We start from the raw sequence: 16506 nt of genomic DNA, 5'->3' as shown, positions 1-16506 counted from the left end.
GAAATTTCAAAGATTGATATAATGATTAAAACTAGTGTTTTGGGTGGAGAAGAAAAAACTTTAAAATTAGAAAAGTTGAATGATGAATATTTTTAAAAGGCAACAGCTTTAAATGAAGGAATAGATGTTGATGCAACATTTATGGTTGATAAGGTGTTAAGTGAAGTAGAAGTGAAAGAAAAATTGAGAAAATTAGATGAAGAATTTTTAAGGTTAGATAGGAAGAGTAAAATGAGTGCTTCAGGTGAAGAAGAAAAAAAACCTTGAAATTCGATAACTTGAATGATGAATATTTTGAAAAGGTGGTTGCTGTATGGAAGGGAAAATATCTAGATATAACTTTCACAGTTGATTTTAATCCTAAATAAATGAGAGATGAAAATCTAAAAGTTAATCTTAAAGTGCTTATGATATTAAGGGCTGTATTACAAATTACAAGGGCTGCCTTGAAAAAAGAAAATAATTTTCAACCATTTGACAAGTCTATAACGATGATAGAAAAATCAAAAGTAGTTTCTTCATGCAAGTCTGTTAATATTTCTCATAAATAAATGAGTTATTGTCTCAAATGTAAAAAGAAAACTAATAGTAAAAATATCTCATGTTAAAAGTGAAAATAATAGAGTTTATCAACAGGGGATATGTTTTGTGCATGGCTCTAAAAGTGTCTATTTATCTCAAAGCATAAAAGTGGGGGAGATATACAAAAGTTTTGATCAGGAAGTAAATTTACAATAACTGGAATACAAGGGGAATTGCATCTTCCAGGGTATTCTTTCTGTGGTCCAGGGACCAACTTAGGTAAAAGATTAGATTAAGATGGAAATCCTAAACCTTGGTCTAACCTAAAAACAGAGTTGATGAAGTATGGATGAAGCACAATATTGATTATGGAAATAGTATGACGTTGGAAGAAAAACACAAAGCCGAGAGAGAAATGTTGCATAATTTGTCTATGATACGAAATCCAACATTGAGAAAAAAAGTTTATCGGTTCATTGTGAAGAAGTTGATAAGTGCAAAATTGAGACATGGGCTTGGAAATTCAAAAAACTTTTAAACTCTAATGATGTCATCAAGATTGAACAGCAATTAACTGATGAATTACAAAAACCAGTAATCACTAAGTTTAAAAGAAGGAAGGTATATTCCAAAAGAGTTGATGATTACATCTGGTCCGCTGACTTAATTGAACTCAATAATGATAAAGGATACAAGTGTACTTTAACTGTTATTGATTTGAGGAGTACATATGCGTGGATTGTTACTTTGAAAAACAAAAGAGGTAATACTTTTATGTTAGCCTTCCAACAGATATTTAATAAAAGCAAGAGAAAAAATAATAAATTGTGCAGTGATGAAGGCACAGAGTTCGACAACAAACATTTATTAATTTTCTAAAAGATAATGGCATTACAGTAAACAACACCTTTAATGAAGGAAAGGCAGTTGTAATTGAGCGCTTTAATCATGCTTTGAAAGAGAGACTAGATAAAAATTTAACAGAACTCGGACATTAGAAATGGGTGTCATTAATTCAGGACATTGTAAATAATTACAATACAATTCATTTCTCAACAAAATCAAAACCGTCAGAAGCATGTATAAAATTAGTACATGAAAAGGAGATTAATCTGAGAAAAGCAAAGTTTAAAACTGGTGATGTCGAAAGAATATATTGGTGGAAAAGTCATTTTGAAAAAGTTTATACGAAGAGATGGACTAATGAACTTTTAAAAATCATTGATGTAATGGATAGTTCTTTTGACTTACAAATGATATGATATAAATGGAGAATAAATCTGAGGTTCATTTTATTCACAGAAATTACAAAAGACAAAGATGATTAAAAAAAAAACCTTAAAAGCTCCTTCAAAGAGTCTGACTAAAAAAATTTGAAAAATAAGGTCTTTACCCTTAAACAACCTGCTTCCAAGTGATAAATCATCAAGAAAATTGTATTTTAAATGGAAAATTATCTGTAAATTACCACAACATTTTCATCAACAAAACTTAATTTTAAGTAAAGTTATACGATATAAATATAGTGAATACAACATATTGCGACGTTTTTAATATTAATATTCTTAAAATAAATTATAATAGACACCTTCAAACACAAAAACATAAAAGATCTGTTGAAGGAATATCACCACTTGAATGAGAAATAAAACATTGTGATACATGCAATATAAATATTCTTTTAAAAAAATTATAATATTTACCTTCAATCACAAAAACACCAGAAGAATGAAGAAGGAATACTTGGATGCTCTATTGAAAATGCTGATGAAGCATTTAAAGGACATATAAAAATAAAATTATTTCACTTTAAAGAACGAACACTAACATCAATCATTGAGACAATTGATATGGTTAAACCAAGAATTGAAATTCTAATTAAAAAGCATTTTGTGAAATCAGTACTTTTAAGTTTTATATGGGAATAAAATTAAAATTGACCAGAGAAAGTGATGAAGAAATTCTATATGTGAGAAAAAACCCTATTTATCACATCATTGCAAGATTTCTTAGTTTGTGATGTATATGATGAACTTAATGTTGATGACAACGTGGCAGGTAGTGGATTCGTTATTGAAAAAAAACCTTTTTGGATAAACACATCTTAAAATCAGATCCTCTCAAAGCTTCCTCATACATTGCTTTACCAAAAGAGATAAAGCTTAAAAAGGCAGGTGTTGATATTCAAAACAATGATAATAAATACCTTCTATACTCTGTTCTTGCTCACCTACATCCTCCACAATGTAAACTAGAAAGAGCATCATTATAATAAATGAGAATACATGAAATGTTAAAGACTTAAAGTTTCCAATGTCATTGAAAGATATTCCTAAACTTGAGAAAATGATTAATCTATCTCTTAATGTGGAGGGATTAATGGATACAAACAAAGTTCAGATATTAAAATTTTCAAACAATTATAAAGGTGATGAAACACACATTGACCCTCTCTATTTTGCTTAAAAAGAAAAATGACATTATGCTTGCATCAAAAATTTATCAAGATTAATCACTTCACAAGTAGTCAATAGAAATTGCAAAACATATCCTCATAAAAGATGTCTCAACTCCTATCATACAAAAAAAAATAATGATTAGATCAACATTCAAAATATTGTAATAATCTTAAATCAACCATAATTAATATGCCAAAAGTAAGTTCAAACATATCATACAAAGATTTTGACAAGTCTATAAAACATCCATTTGTGATATATGCTGATTTTGAAAGTATCCTTGAAAAGATAAAAAAAAAATCAAATAAATATCAAAAACATATTCCTTGTGGTTTCTGTTATTATATCAAATCATCTGTTGGTGATGAATACAAGTTAGAACTTTATAGATAGTGGGGCAACTTAGCATACCAATTGTGCATTTTGTGAGGAAAGCACCAAATTTGGTACATATTATGAACAGATTTGGATATTGGGCCATCTCAAAATTTTTGATGGCAGTGGAAAATGTCTGCCACAGCCATCAGCGGCTGAATTTGAGATGGCCCAATATCCAAATCTGTTCATAATATGTTAGGCTACGAGTGTACCAAATTTGGTGCTTTCCTCACAAAATGCACAATTGTTATGCTATATTTAGATAAGTTGCCCCACTAGTGGGGCAACTTAGCATAACAATTGTGCATTTTGTGAGGATGCATAACAAGGATGCATAACTTAGCATAACAAGTCCATTATCTGACTTGGTATCAGACATTAAAAACTTTTCAATTCTCCAATCACATTTCTCAAAGAGTTTTCTCCTACCACAAAAGAGGATATATCCTTAAGATTACATGGATTCATTTGAGCAGTTCAAAGAAACATAACTTCCATCAAAGGAAAGTTTCTAGAATTACTTAAGCAAAAGTCATATAACTGATAATATAAAGATTATACTCAAGCACAAAATGTTTGGAAGAAGTTTAATATGAAGAACCTTGGAGAATACCATGCTTTGTATCTTAAGATTGATGTTCTTTTATTCGCTGATGTATTTGAGACTTTTAAAAGAGTGTATTATAATAAAAATTCCAATGGATTAGACACCGCTCACTATTTTGTGAGGAGCCAAAGGATTGCCCCAGGAGCCCCAGGATGACTCCTATCGATGATACAGCACCAGGATTAGCTTGGAGTGTGATGTTAAAAATGACAAAACAACCATTGGAATTAATCGGTGATGTAGATATGCTTTTGATGATAGAGAAAGCTAAAAGAGATGGAATATCACAAGTCTGTTCAAGGAGATATGCTAAATCAAACAAGCAATATCTTCCAAACCATGATGTTAAAAAGGATATAGTTCTTACCTGATGAATTATGATGCTAATAATTTATATGGATGGGCTATGTCTCAAGCTTTACCTTATTGAAAACTTAAATTGGTAAAAAAAAAGAATTAGGAAAAAGTTTTACAAAACATCATTACATCTTCTCAAAAAGAATTAGATAAAGCTAAAGTTGGATATTATTTTGATGTTGATTTGAAATATCCATAGAACTTCATAACAAACAAAAATAATTACCCGATGTGCTTGATCAAGAAAATCCTAAGAAGGAATAGCTCAGCAGTTATCAACAATCATTTCTTACAAAAGGCAAACCAACAGAAAAATTACTTACTACATTATACTGTATTATAAAGGAAATTATGTTTTGCATCAAAGGAATTTCGACAATATCTATCTGCTGGGATAAGAGTGAAGAAAATTCATAGGATTTTGGAGTTTAAACAAAGTCATTGGTTAAAAAAGTATATTGATTTTAACACAGAAAAGAGAACACTTGCTACAAATGATTTTGAAAAGGACTTTTATAAATTCATGAATAATGCTGTATTTGGAAATACTATGGAAATGTTAGGAATAGACAAAACATAAGACTTGCTACATCTTGGAAACAAGTATCCAAATTAATTAATAAACCAAGTTTTCAAAGAGTGAAGGTGTTTTCAGAGAACTTTTGTGCTATTCATATGATTAAAGTGGTATTGAAATGGATAAACCTATTTATATAGGAACATTAACTCTCGACTTGTCAAAGTTGTTCATGTATGATTACTTTTACAACAAACTGAAGAAGAAATATGTGAATAATATTAATCTGCTTTATATGAATACAGATCGTTTTATTTTAACAATCGATATGGAAGACATTTATAAGGATATATCTCAGGATGTTACTATTTATGATACAAGTAATTATAAGTCAGGTGATGTGTTGTTTTCATCAAAGAATAAAAAGGTTATTGGGAAGTTTAAAAGATGAATTGGGTGGAAAGATAATGAGTGAATTTGTGAGTTTGAGAGAAAAGGCTGATGCTTATAAATATACTGATAATAGTATTGAAAAGTGTGATAAAAAATTAAAGGTAATAAAGAAATATGGAATTAAAAAAAGAATAAACTTTAAACATTATTACAAATGTTAGCTTTTAAGAAGAGTATTGAAAAATAAATACAATAAGAAGTTATAAACATAAATTATGTACAACGGGGGTGAATAAGAAAGCATTGGGAGTTTTTGATGATCAGAGGTTTATTTTAGAAAATGGAGTTGCAAGCCTTCCTTATGGATATATACGTAAGAGTTAAGATATTTAAGAGTTAAGATAAACATAAGAGTTAAGATAAACATGTGTTAAGATAAATTGAATTTAACATGCTTCCGCCACCTTTTACTGGTACAAAAGAGAAAATCACAACCTTTGTATTTCAATGGAAAACATAGAGTGTGAGAAATATCAACTCAATCTTATTAAAGAAAATTTATTCAAATAAGTTAGAGGATGTAAAGAAAATAAACATCCTTGAATGGAAAAATGATATGCTCAGACAAGAGCATTAAGAAAGGTTCGTCATTTCATCTCGCTCAACAAAGATACTTAAACCAAGAATCAAGTTCCAACTTATTCTTTATTAATATACTCGATGGTGATGAGTGTTGTAATTTAAACATAAACAAATATTCATTGGTTCACTGCTTGAGAATGGTGAAAAAAATCTTAACACTGAATTGCAAATTTGGTGTATAGTGAAATAAATAACATCAGTACTTCATTAATAATTAGTTTAGAGGAGGAAATTTAGGAGTTTTAGGTTTTATCCAAAGTGTTTCCTTAAATTTTCCCCATTCACTTACATGTAAATGTTGTATCCTGGAACCCCCATTTTTCTACTGGTGTGTGTGTGTGTGTGTGTGTGTGTGTGTGTGTGTGTGTGCGTGCACGTTCGTGCGTGCGTGCATGTGTGTGTGGGTGTCTCATCGTGACAACATTTTTCCTAGTGTCACCCCTCTCAACTGCCACAACATTTTCCCCCCTAAAGAAACAGATATATTTCTACTTTACAGCTATAGATCGATGCATCAATAATAAACAAGCACTTGCAGATGCTGAATGTGACACAGGTGATAATGGCATTGCCATTATACCCCAAGTAGACCCGTTATACCCCGTTTGCATACTCAAATGGCAGTCAATGTAGATTACTCATGAACGGGAACACATGTCTTGCAGATGGAAAATGTCTGCACTGGAAGGACGTTTCCTTAACATTCTGCCAACATTTGTAGTAACAGGTTTTCCAAGAGGCCAGTACTGTAGAAGATACTGCCAATGCTTTGAAAGATTTGGACCAACAGAACTGACTCTTTGAAAGATTGCTCTTCATGTGTCTCATTGTGTAACAACACAATAATAAAAGCATTGACACGATCTATTTGATAACTCTATTCAACAAAAACTAATCTATTTGACAACGAATAGATGCAATCCAGACACACAGACAAAAGATCACACTGAAATATCACTTTGGTCTTTTCAACCACCTGATATTTCTGCCATGACACCACCACTGAAATGGCTGGAATTACAATTCTGACCCTGTTTTTCATTGCCATGGCTATTAAGTACAGGGTCTCACATGTCTTAGTGACAATCATATTTCATATTTCCCTAAGATATCTCTAAGAAGAGTTAGACTTTTCAATTGAAGCAATGGTCAAATTGTGAAAAGATGAAAAATACACAAATTAAAATGACAATAGAATGTGGTGGGTAAGAGGGGCAGATAAAAGATCCTGGAATAAGACACTTCAAACAGATTATTCTAAATCTAAGGCATTTTTTTTCCTGTTGTTTTTGTATGCCAACTTCCTGTTGATTATTTTCTACATCATGTCCTTTGACTTCAATGCACTTGCTGCCTCTGTCCCTTAAATGGTCTATATGCCAGTAAAATACAAGTTTTAAGATTGCTCTTTCAGTCCCATCTTGGCTAGTGTTGACGACTTTGCGGACACGTAGGTTGGAGTTCAAAATGCTATTATGGTATTGGGAGCCCGGTCTGGGCGATATGGAGGTTTTCAACTTCCTTGAGGCCACCGTCATGAATGGCGTTCTGCATAACATGGGCCTCGTGTATGGTGTTAGGAAAAAGGAGAAAATATTTGGTTCAATCCCTCAGCATTTGTCAATGCACCTGATATCCTACTGTAATTTTTGCATGAGGCTGGCGTCATATATCTGTGCTTTTTGTTTTGCGAAGCATAAAGTCAATCCACAGGATTCCATCGCATTTCAAAAAACCGAGACCAGGATCTTCCTGCCTGAGGGTTAGTTGTGAAATGAATATATTGAGTGGTGATTGGTTGTGCTTCCATTACATGGATTCCAATTTGTTTTCAGAATCACAGTGTGAAGCCATGTTTCATCATGAGTTACAACATGAGTAGTTTGGTGTGCATTGAACAGCTTGAGAGGCTCGCAATGCAATTCCAGTGGTGACTGTCAACCGTGAGTGCTAGGGGATCCATCTCGTTTAGACCTTGGACAAGGTCTGTGAAGGAAGGGTAAAAAGTTGTCTTGATACATTCCAATTTCAGTGGATATTGTAACTACCTTTATGCAGTGAACCTTCATGATTCATACCTTGACCTGGGTAACAGTTTATGGGTGAGTCATATGTGTTGGCTGTCCTAACATGGGGTCATGTTTAAGGGACTCATATCTACACTTAAACTCAGACACACATTTGGAAACTTTAGAATATGACGGTGCACACCTTTGCCATACATAGCTCTATGTATTCAGGGATTTCTTTGGAGGCACCTTCTCGACAAAAAACGTTTGCTAACAGCTTGATGCTCAATTCCAGTAACATCCATAATTGTATGATGTAGAAACCTTCTGGATTATACTCTGAAACAACAAACAATGTCAGAATAATACAACTAATGATATAACAAGCGATGACTATATTAAAAAAAAAAACATGGGTGCCGAAGAATACCCCATTGAAATTACTTTTGAATATCCTCAGGTAGACAGATCCAGGTGATCATACAGGAGAAGAAAACTATCCTGCACCAAGATCTCTTTTAGCCTACTTTGTCTTTGTTGTATCCAGATTTAAAATTTTCAGTATTTATCTGAAATTTATCTCATTCACTGTAAATTTTAAGACAGGAGAATTGTGATGTTGATATTAGATTACTGATTCAAAAAAACCCCAAGCTGACACTTTATGACATTCAGGATGGGGTATCCTCTTTCCATGGCTGGTCTGAATAAGATTAAGATATGATGCCAGTTAGCACAGTCGTTGAATCATAATGGCCACTTAAGATGACTACTACTACTACTACTACTACTACGGCTCCAAATATTCCCACCTTCTGGTGGGTCAGCTGGGGAAAGGTTTCTGCCCAAGTCTTTCACGAACCAGTTGGCCAGGCCTGACATTCGACTATAACTGTCAGGTATTAGTAATTTGTTCAGGCGGCCAGTGATAACTCACCTACCCATTGGGAAAGGCACCGTGGGGGTCTCTAATGTCAACCAGTGAATGCAAGTAGATGGGACACCCACATTCAGGTCTGTCTAAGAAAGGGACGGTGCACTTTGAGATGCAACGCAATGCCTGTGAAACACCTGACAGTTATAGTTGTACTGAGAAACGAACCCAAACTGAGCCCAAGAATTGTTCACTACCTCTAGGATGGTATCGAGGCATCACCACCTGAATCTCCTTAATGAAATAAAATTCCAATTTCAAACCAATCAAAATTCAGGTCTTGCTATGTCTTGTTTGAAAGCTTACTTGTAATGGAGTTGTCAGTCTGAGCTACACTTCCACATTAAGTGGAATCATCGAAGCCGAGCTTGGAATTTTGAACATCGTTGTTTGGACATCTTCAACTTGAGGGTCAACTAATAGATACACCAACCTGCTTGATGGCATAATGGCAGAAGTCTTTTTCACCATATATAATACGACATAACATTCAGCTGTACAGCACTGGGGGAAAAGGTAGAGGGAGGGAATGTTTATAGTCAGATCTTATCGTCTCAGGAATCAAATGCAGCTTGCACTGAGATCAAGTTGTCTTGTCTACATTAAAAGTAAATAGATAAGGAAATAATTCAGTATGCAATGTGGCCAAAACAATGGGCATTAAAATGTTAGCTTATTTGGTATTCCTATCTGAGTGCACAGCTCATGATGTTGAAAATCTAGGTTCAAATACAATGTTTTCTATTGATTTGTCTCTCATCTCCAAATGACCTTGTAATTAATGTAAAAGTATAGCAATGTTTCCTAGTGTCTTTGAAACTAATGTTAATGTACTAAGGCTGGATTCAAGTATTAATTGAACCAATCCTTAATGTCCTTGTCCTGCATGTGATTTGTCCAAGCTCAAATATAAATCATAGGATGACGTGCATTAAAAAAGAGATGATGCAATGACTATGATTGAAGCTTAAATAAAGCTTTGTAACAACTGAGATATTCATACCTTCAATATAATATTATATGGCCATATATGTACATGGCCTTGTCATGTTGGGAGTGATCAGGCTATGAACTAAGCATGCACAATTCCTTCATGTACCATTTGAAATGACTTCACTCACAGCATACACTCATTAAGTAGAAACCTCAAGTCAGACATTAGCTCCTGATTGGACTTCATTTGTATGTGAGAATGTAGAATTATTTTCCTCTATATTTTATTCTGTATAACTTATTAAATGTTTGAGTAGCGTTTATTTTCAGAGTTCACTCTCCATAACGTCATTAGTTGGTTCAATTAATACTTGAATCCATCCTTACATTTCCCTTTCAATGTTGGTGAATGCAAGGAGGGAGTGGCATGTCGAATTACGACGACGATGACGACTACTACTACTACTACTACTACTACTACTACTACTACTACTACTACTACTACTACCACCACCACCACTACTACTACTACTACTACTACTACTACTACTGCAACAAATACTACTACTACAACAACTACGACTTCCATTACTACTTTATTGGCCTCAATTAACTCCATTCGCTTGTGGGGTTAGCTGCTGTACAGTGTACACTTTGGGTAAACTCGTTCATGAAACAGCTGGCCAGGTGTGACATTCCGGTCTTTCAATCCAGACAAATCTCACACTCTCACTATGTCTCTTCGAAAGGACCATTTAGAAAACCCCCCCATTCACTTTCTCAACAATCCTCTGGACGAAGTCTTTTCTTTCAAGCTTCTGAGTCTCACTATCTGCCATGACCTTTCCTGGGAAAGTCACATTTCCAACATCGCCTCAAAAGCCAGTCGCTGACTGGGAATCCTCCGTCGTGCAAAGTCCTTCCTCGGCCCTCTTGAGCTCCTGACCACTTGCAAAGCTTTTGTCCGTAGCCTGATGGAGTACTGCTCTCCCCTCTGGGCTGGTGCTCCTGCCTCCCACCTTTCTCGGCTTCACGCTGTCGAAACCAGGGCATTTAAGATCATCGGCATCTCCCGCAATGAAGCTGAGTCTTTGGGCCTCTCACTCAATCACCGCAGGTTGGTCGGTGGTCTTTCTGTCTTCTAACGACTCCTCTCCAGCCTTGCCCCCCTGCTCTCTCTGCGATTTGTCCCCACCACATTTCCACAGGGCGCTCAAGGTCCGCCAACAACCCCCTTCTGGTAAAACTACCAAAATCACAAATCACTGCTCATCTTCACTCTTTCATTCCTCTTTTTCCCGCCTTTGGAATAAACTTCCTCACTCGATTCATTCCCATTCTTCCCTCCAGGCTTTCAAAACAGCTGTTCACCAACACCTCTTATAATCCCCCATCCAAATCCTCGATCTTTTCTACCCCCGATAATCCACCCAAGCCCACTTCCTTCAATTCCCCTGCTTTCCTTCCTGAAAGTCCCTGTAATGTCCATCTTCTCTTCGCCATTGTCCCCGTCCCATCCCATCCCTCTCCCTTCCACAGTTCACCGAATGTGTCTGTTCCCCACTGTTTTGTCCCTTCCACTCCCGCCCCTCTTGTCTCATGCCCCCTTGCTGTGAGTTGTGTGTTAGCTCTCATACGAGCCTCGACAAGGTATACAAAAAAAAATAAAAAAATTGAACTAAATTCACTTCAGCAGGAATTTCGAATTTGGACAGGGTGCCAGGGATTACCTTCTCAGTCTTGGCGAATGACATCATTAGATGTTTAATGTCCATCAACTAATGCTATAAAAGAGGTGCCCAGATTCACGTCAAACCGAGCAACAACACACTTTGTGATTGTATGCCCTGTCAATAAAGCACTAATCCAACCATTTATAGTCGGGTCAAAAATCAAACCAAGGCTTCATAGCTTAAAGGTAAGTGCGTTACCTCTGCACCATCCTGAGGATGGTGCAGAGGTAACCAGACCAAAGGGGAATGTAGCAGATAAAACAATTTCAAATAAAGAATAAAAATGATCACACATACTGAGAACCTTCCAATTATGAATGAAAGCACATGAGGTTTTGTCTCCAGATGAGATATACATCTGATCAAAGCAGTTCTCAGGATACATGGAGGATGCTATAGGCTGGACGTCACCTTCTCCGTACATGATTGAGGAACAAGCAGCCGGCAGTTTATGTACTGTACAAGTGTTCCCGCTACGAGGTCGGAAGAGGAGGAACAGGGAACAGAGGGCATTAGATCATCGCCCAATGCCCCTGTTGTCATGTTTCCCAACCTCACAGAAGCAGGAGCAGCAGACGATGCATTGATCCGAAACCTGCATGCTTGTTGTTGTTTGCTTTTTCACACTCATAGCAATTTATAGTGCTACTAGATGTTTATGTTTACCCCTTCTTCGTTCTATGCTGTATGCAATAACTCTTGATATAATGGTCACACAGTTTATCTATTTTTTCCCCGAGGAACACAAAATAATTGAGTAAAATGAAAACAAACTTTTACATCATGTTATATATCACGAGAAAATGTATCTGATAAATGTTGCATCGAATGACAGATTTTGTATGCAGCTGTCTTTATATTTGCATGATGTTAAATTATTAATCAATGACCTTTGTACAATAAATGAAATCAATTCGCTACAAAAGCAGATGGCGAAATTTATTTTATAAACATGACTTTTTTCTTTATTTCAATAAATCCATAGATTGCTCATCATATAATTGCTGGCCGGCTTTTTTATATTCCAACACAAATTTGATTGCTAATTTTGCTCAACACCTGATAATTCTGCCATTTTGATAACTCTGCTCCTGAAATCAAATAGAGCAATTTTCTTTTTATGAAATACTCAACTGATAGCTTACTTTGAGACATTCTAAGGTATGAAAACAGTACTAAAATAAGGGAAACAATGCAGCCAGAAAAAAAATTGAGACCTAAAAATACAGCCAAGACCAGTCAAGGCCAGAAATTAATTCCATAACACTCTTGGCTAAATATGAATCCTTAACATGAAACACAAGGCCAAGCAGAAATCCCCGAACAGTCCAGGCCAAAAATGAAGCCCTGAATAATCCAGGAAGCCAAAAATACTTCCCTAAACACTCCAGGCCAAAAATGAGTCCTGCAATAATCCAGGATAAAAAACAAGAGTCCCTGAATAATCCAGGAGTAAAATGAGGCCAAATGCAGGCTGAATGATTGTAGGCCAGAAAGTGTAATAGCTGAGGCCAAAAAGCAGTTCTACTGACTTTAGGTCGAAAATGGAGCACAAAAATACACTATGCTTCAATGTTTAGCTTATGAAATCACAAGTTCAGCTCAATGAGTAAGGCTTCACAGATCTGTTCAGGGTTCAGGCCATAATAGTTAAATGATAGAACATGAAGTATGGTTGGGGGATACTCACAAGGGATCTTGTTCAGCTGGTTCATAAACTTATCCTTCAGTTTACCGAAGGTGTCACTCTCCCCTCCACCACTATCTGTACCATTGGTAGGCACTGTTGTCATGGCAACAGCCACAGTTGCAGCCGGTGCTTCTTGCAGCCCTGCACTCATTTGGGAGCTCCGCCGCAGGCGCTTCATGCCTGTAAGAAGATAAACATGAAAATAATCACTTAGTTGTTTTTCTGATGGCATTGGTGGTGTTAATTGTAATTGTGGTGCAATATTTGGACCTTCTTGAAAGGATTGGGTATTGGGGTGCTGTAGAAAGGGCACTGGAATGGCAACCAAAAAGCTGCAGCTTCAAATATAGCAAAAAACGGCAGTATTAAGAATTTAGATTCTAAGCTTCTGGAAGTCAAGCTAATCCCAGGAGAATTAGCATGAAGCTATCAAATTGTCAAGTAAATCCCAGTAGGCTCATTAATGATCTTCAGAGAGGGGGATAATCTGCATGCCCCTCCTGGACTGGTTCATATTTGATGCCAAGTTCACATACCATTGTTGACATTATTCCCCTGGAGGAAACTTTTTGCAGGTACTAAAATGGTACCGACAGTATGAAAAGGTAACACCACTCAAAATTCTCCTCAACCAAATTGAATAAAAAGTACAACTGGAATGTAGCATCTACTACTACTACTACTACTACTACTACTACTACTACTACTACTACTACTACTACAATACTACTACTACTACTACAATGTAGTATCAAAATATGTAGTATTAAACGTTGGTGAACCTCCATTACAAAGTTCTCCCAGTTGGTGAACCTCCATTAATAGGAATACAGAACGACCATTTTGATACTTATAAAAAGGATTTATATAGTCAAAATGATCCAATATCTGAATAGGCTGTCACTGCAAGTGTAAAGTTCAATTGTTTTTTTGTACTTGGGCACAGCTGTAAATAGATCTCTTTTTCAGTCTTCGCTTCTGTCCATCATCTCCGAAACTGTAGTTATGTGGCAATTCCAATTCACAGGCAAATATGAGGGGAGCAGAATCGAGGAAGGTGATGTTCTTGGGTGTTGCAAAGGATTTTCAATTTCCACATTTGCTATGGGCTGGAAGGTTGAAAATGAAAAAGTAATAAAACTAAGGAAAGTTTCAGCCACTTTCACTCAGAAACAACCTCTTTTGGTGGGTTGATGGAAGAAAAAAAAAAATTCCACATCATGTCAAGAGCTTCTACTGCTTTGTTTTTTAAAGTAACTGCACCTAATTAAACTTTGAAGGAAGCAAATGAAGGTTCAAATACTTGGGCATTATTGAAATGATATGAGGCATCTTATACAGAAGTTGAACCACCTGACAAAGAGAAACAACGGAATTTATAGTACTTTATTGGGCCAACATCGCTTGTTTTGACAAACTTTGAAATGTCGTTCAACCTTGAGAAAAATAAATTGAACACACGCTTAATGTTTCAGAAGGCAGGAAGACAGAATGTTTACTCCCAAGGAAGAATATCCTTCAGGCAAAAATGCTCTATTTTTAAGATTGCCTACAAGTTACGATCCTCTGCAGGCAACATTGAGACAGCCATGAAAATGTGAATCATTGGATCCTCATGCTTCATTCATCAGAATAAAGTGAGATTATTGATTACATTGATCTAAAGCTCAAAGTGGAACTTGTTAATAATTCACATGCAGAACGAAGACATGAGTGTACTTTGACATGACTTATAAGGATACCAGTAAACAATGGACAAATACATATCATTAAATTTTGAACCTGGGTTATTTCATTGCGACCTTCTCAAAGGTCATCAAATGCCGATTGACTAATTATGAGGAACTCCATTATCCTAAAACGAAAAATATATAATTTTTACCATTCTTCCTTGGAGCTGTGTCCTACGTCTCCATCCACAACCAAATTGGATCCAAATCTGGGATGACGTTTGACACTTTCGCAACATGGGAGCTGAAGCCAGCCCTAATTTCCTCACAAAATCAGGGCCTTTCATTCACCTCAAAAATTCTGCTGTACGAACCAATCAGGCAAATTAGCCACAGAGGGGATTCATAAATTTCTGAGACAGACTGTCTTCTGCAGCTCTCCACTCTGCAAGAAGATTCCACATCTTTTGCTCCTGAATTGTGCGACCTTTACATTTGGAAAAAAGAGTCCGAAAAACTGGTCTCTTATCCACGGCGGTTTTGTGTTTTCATCTGAGATTTATTTTTTAGTTGGAACTCCTTAAAAGTCATTTAATCATGGAAACCTTGCTGGGAAGTTTATGCCCTTCAAAGAAGAAAGCACAGACACTGTAAAGACAACAGAATGGAAGATACACAGTCAGCACTTCTTTACGAAGGACATTGAGTAGATGCATAGCTGTCCTCTCTCCCCATCACTATAGCCTGTTGTTGACACACTAAAACACTACCTATGAAAAGGCAGCACTGGCCAAAACTATCCTCAACCAAAATGATAAAAGATTAAAAGCTGCATTTATAGCAGTATAGTCAGCAAAAGTACACATTACACGATTGTATTCATGAAAAACAAGAAAATGTACTGACGCAAAGTGGAATAGCAATGTAAGATAATCCTTCAGTGATGTAGAAAAGCTGATATGAGAATTGCAATGAAAGTTGGTTGACAACCTGGACAAGTGAATACAAACTGCCTTCTCATTGAGAAAATCATTTCATCACATGGAGTGAACATGATTTGAAGTGAACTATGACTTTGAATTTTTGTAAACATTAATATACAAATATAATGCCACTGTAAAAAATAATGACAACATTCTGAAATATACATTCCCACAGAAGAAAAATAAAAAAAATAATAGAACAAAATTATTTTGAATTCTTGGTTTTGTTTGAGACAAGCAAAGGAGCATGGACAGAATTTAATCACAGCTGTACTGTGCATAAATATATTTAATGCACGGTGAAATCCCTGCGAAGGAAATCTCTTCGGTATGTCTAGGCCAGGAGCATATGTATATATATATATATATATATATATATATATATATATATATATATATATATATATATATATATATATGCACGCATATATATACACATATATATATATATATATATATATATATATATATATATATATATATATATATATATATATATATATATATATATATATATATATATATATATATATATATATATATATATATATATATATATATATATATATATATATATATATATATATATATATATATATATATATATATATATATATATATATATATATATATATATATATATATATATATATATATATATATATATATATATATATAT

The 16506-nt window shown here is 35.0% G+C and overlaps 1 protein-coding gene across 1 annotated transcript in view; it reads right to left on the bottom strand.

Annotated features, from left to right (window-relative positions):
- SYT1 (synaptotagmin 1) overlaps positions 1–16506 on the bottom strand; it is a 671970-nt gene that overhangs the window by 85820 nt on the left and 569644 nt on the right. The window contains exon 3 of the mRNA XM_085889005.1: positions 13175–13354. Coding sequence (XP_085745131.1) covers positions 13175–13352 — 178 coding nt within the window. The 5' untranslated portion in view covers positions 13353–13354. The remainder of the gene's footprint in view (positions 1–13174; positions 13355–16506) is intronic.

Source organism: Eptatretus burgeri, chromosome 1 (genome assembly GCF_056783735.1).
Source record: "Eptatretus burgeri isolate ZD-2024b chromosome 1, Ebu_testis_v1, whole genome shotgun sequence".
In the NCBI taxonomy this organism is placed as follows: domain Eukaryota; kingdom Metazoa; phylum Chordata; class Myxini; order Myxiniformes; family Myxinidae; genus Eptatretus; species Eptatretus burgeri.
The sequence above is the reverse complement of the archived record's forward strand: the minus strand, read 5'-3'. Positions and strand labels throughout refer to the sequence as shown.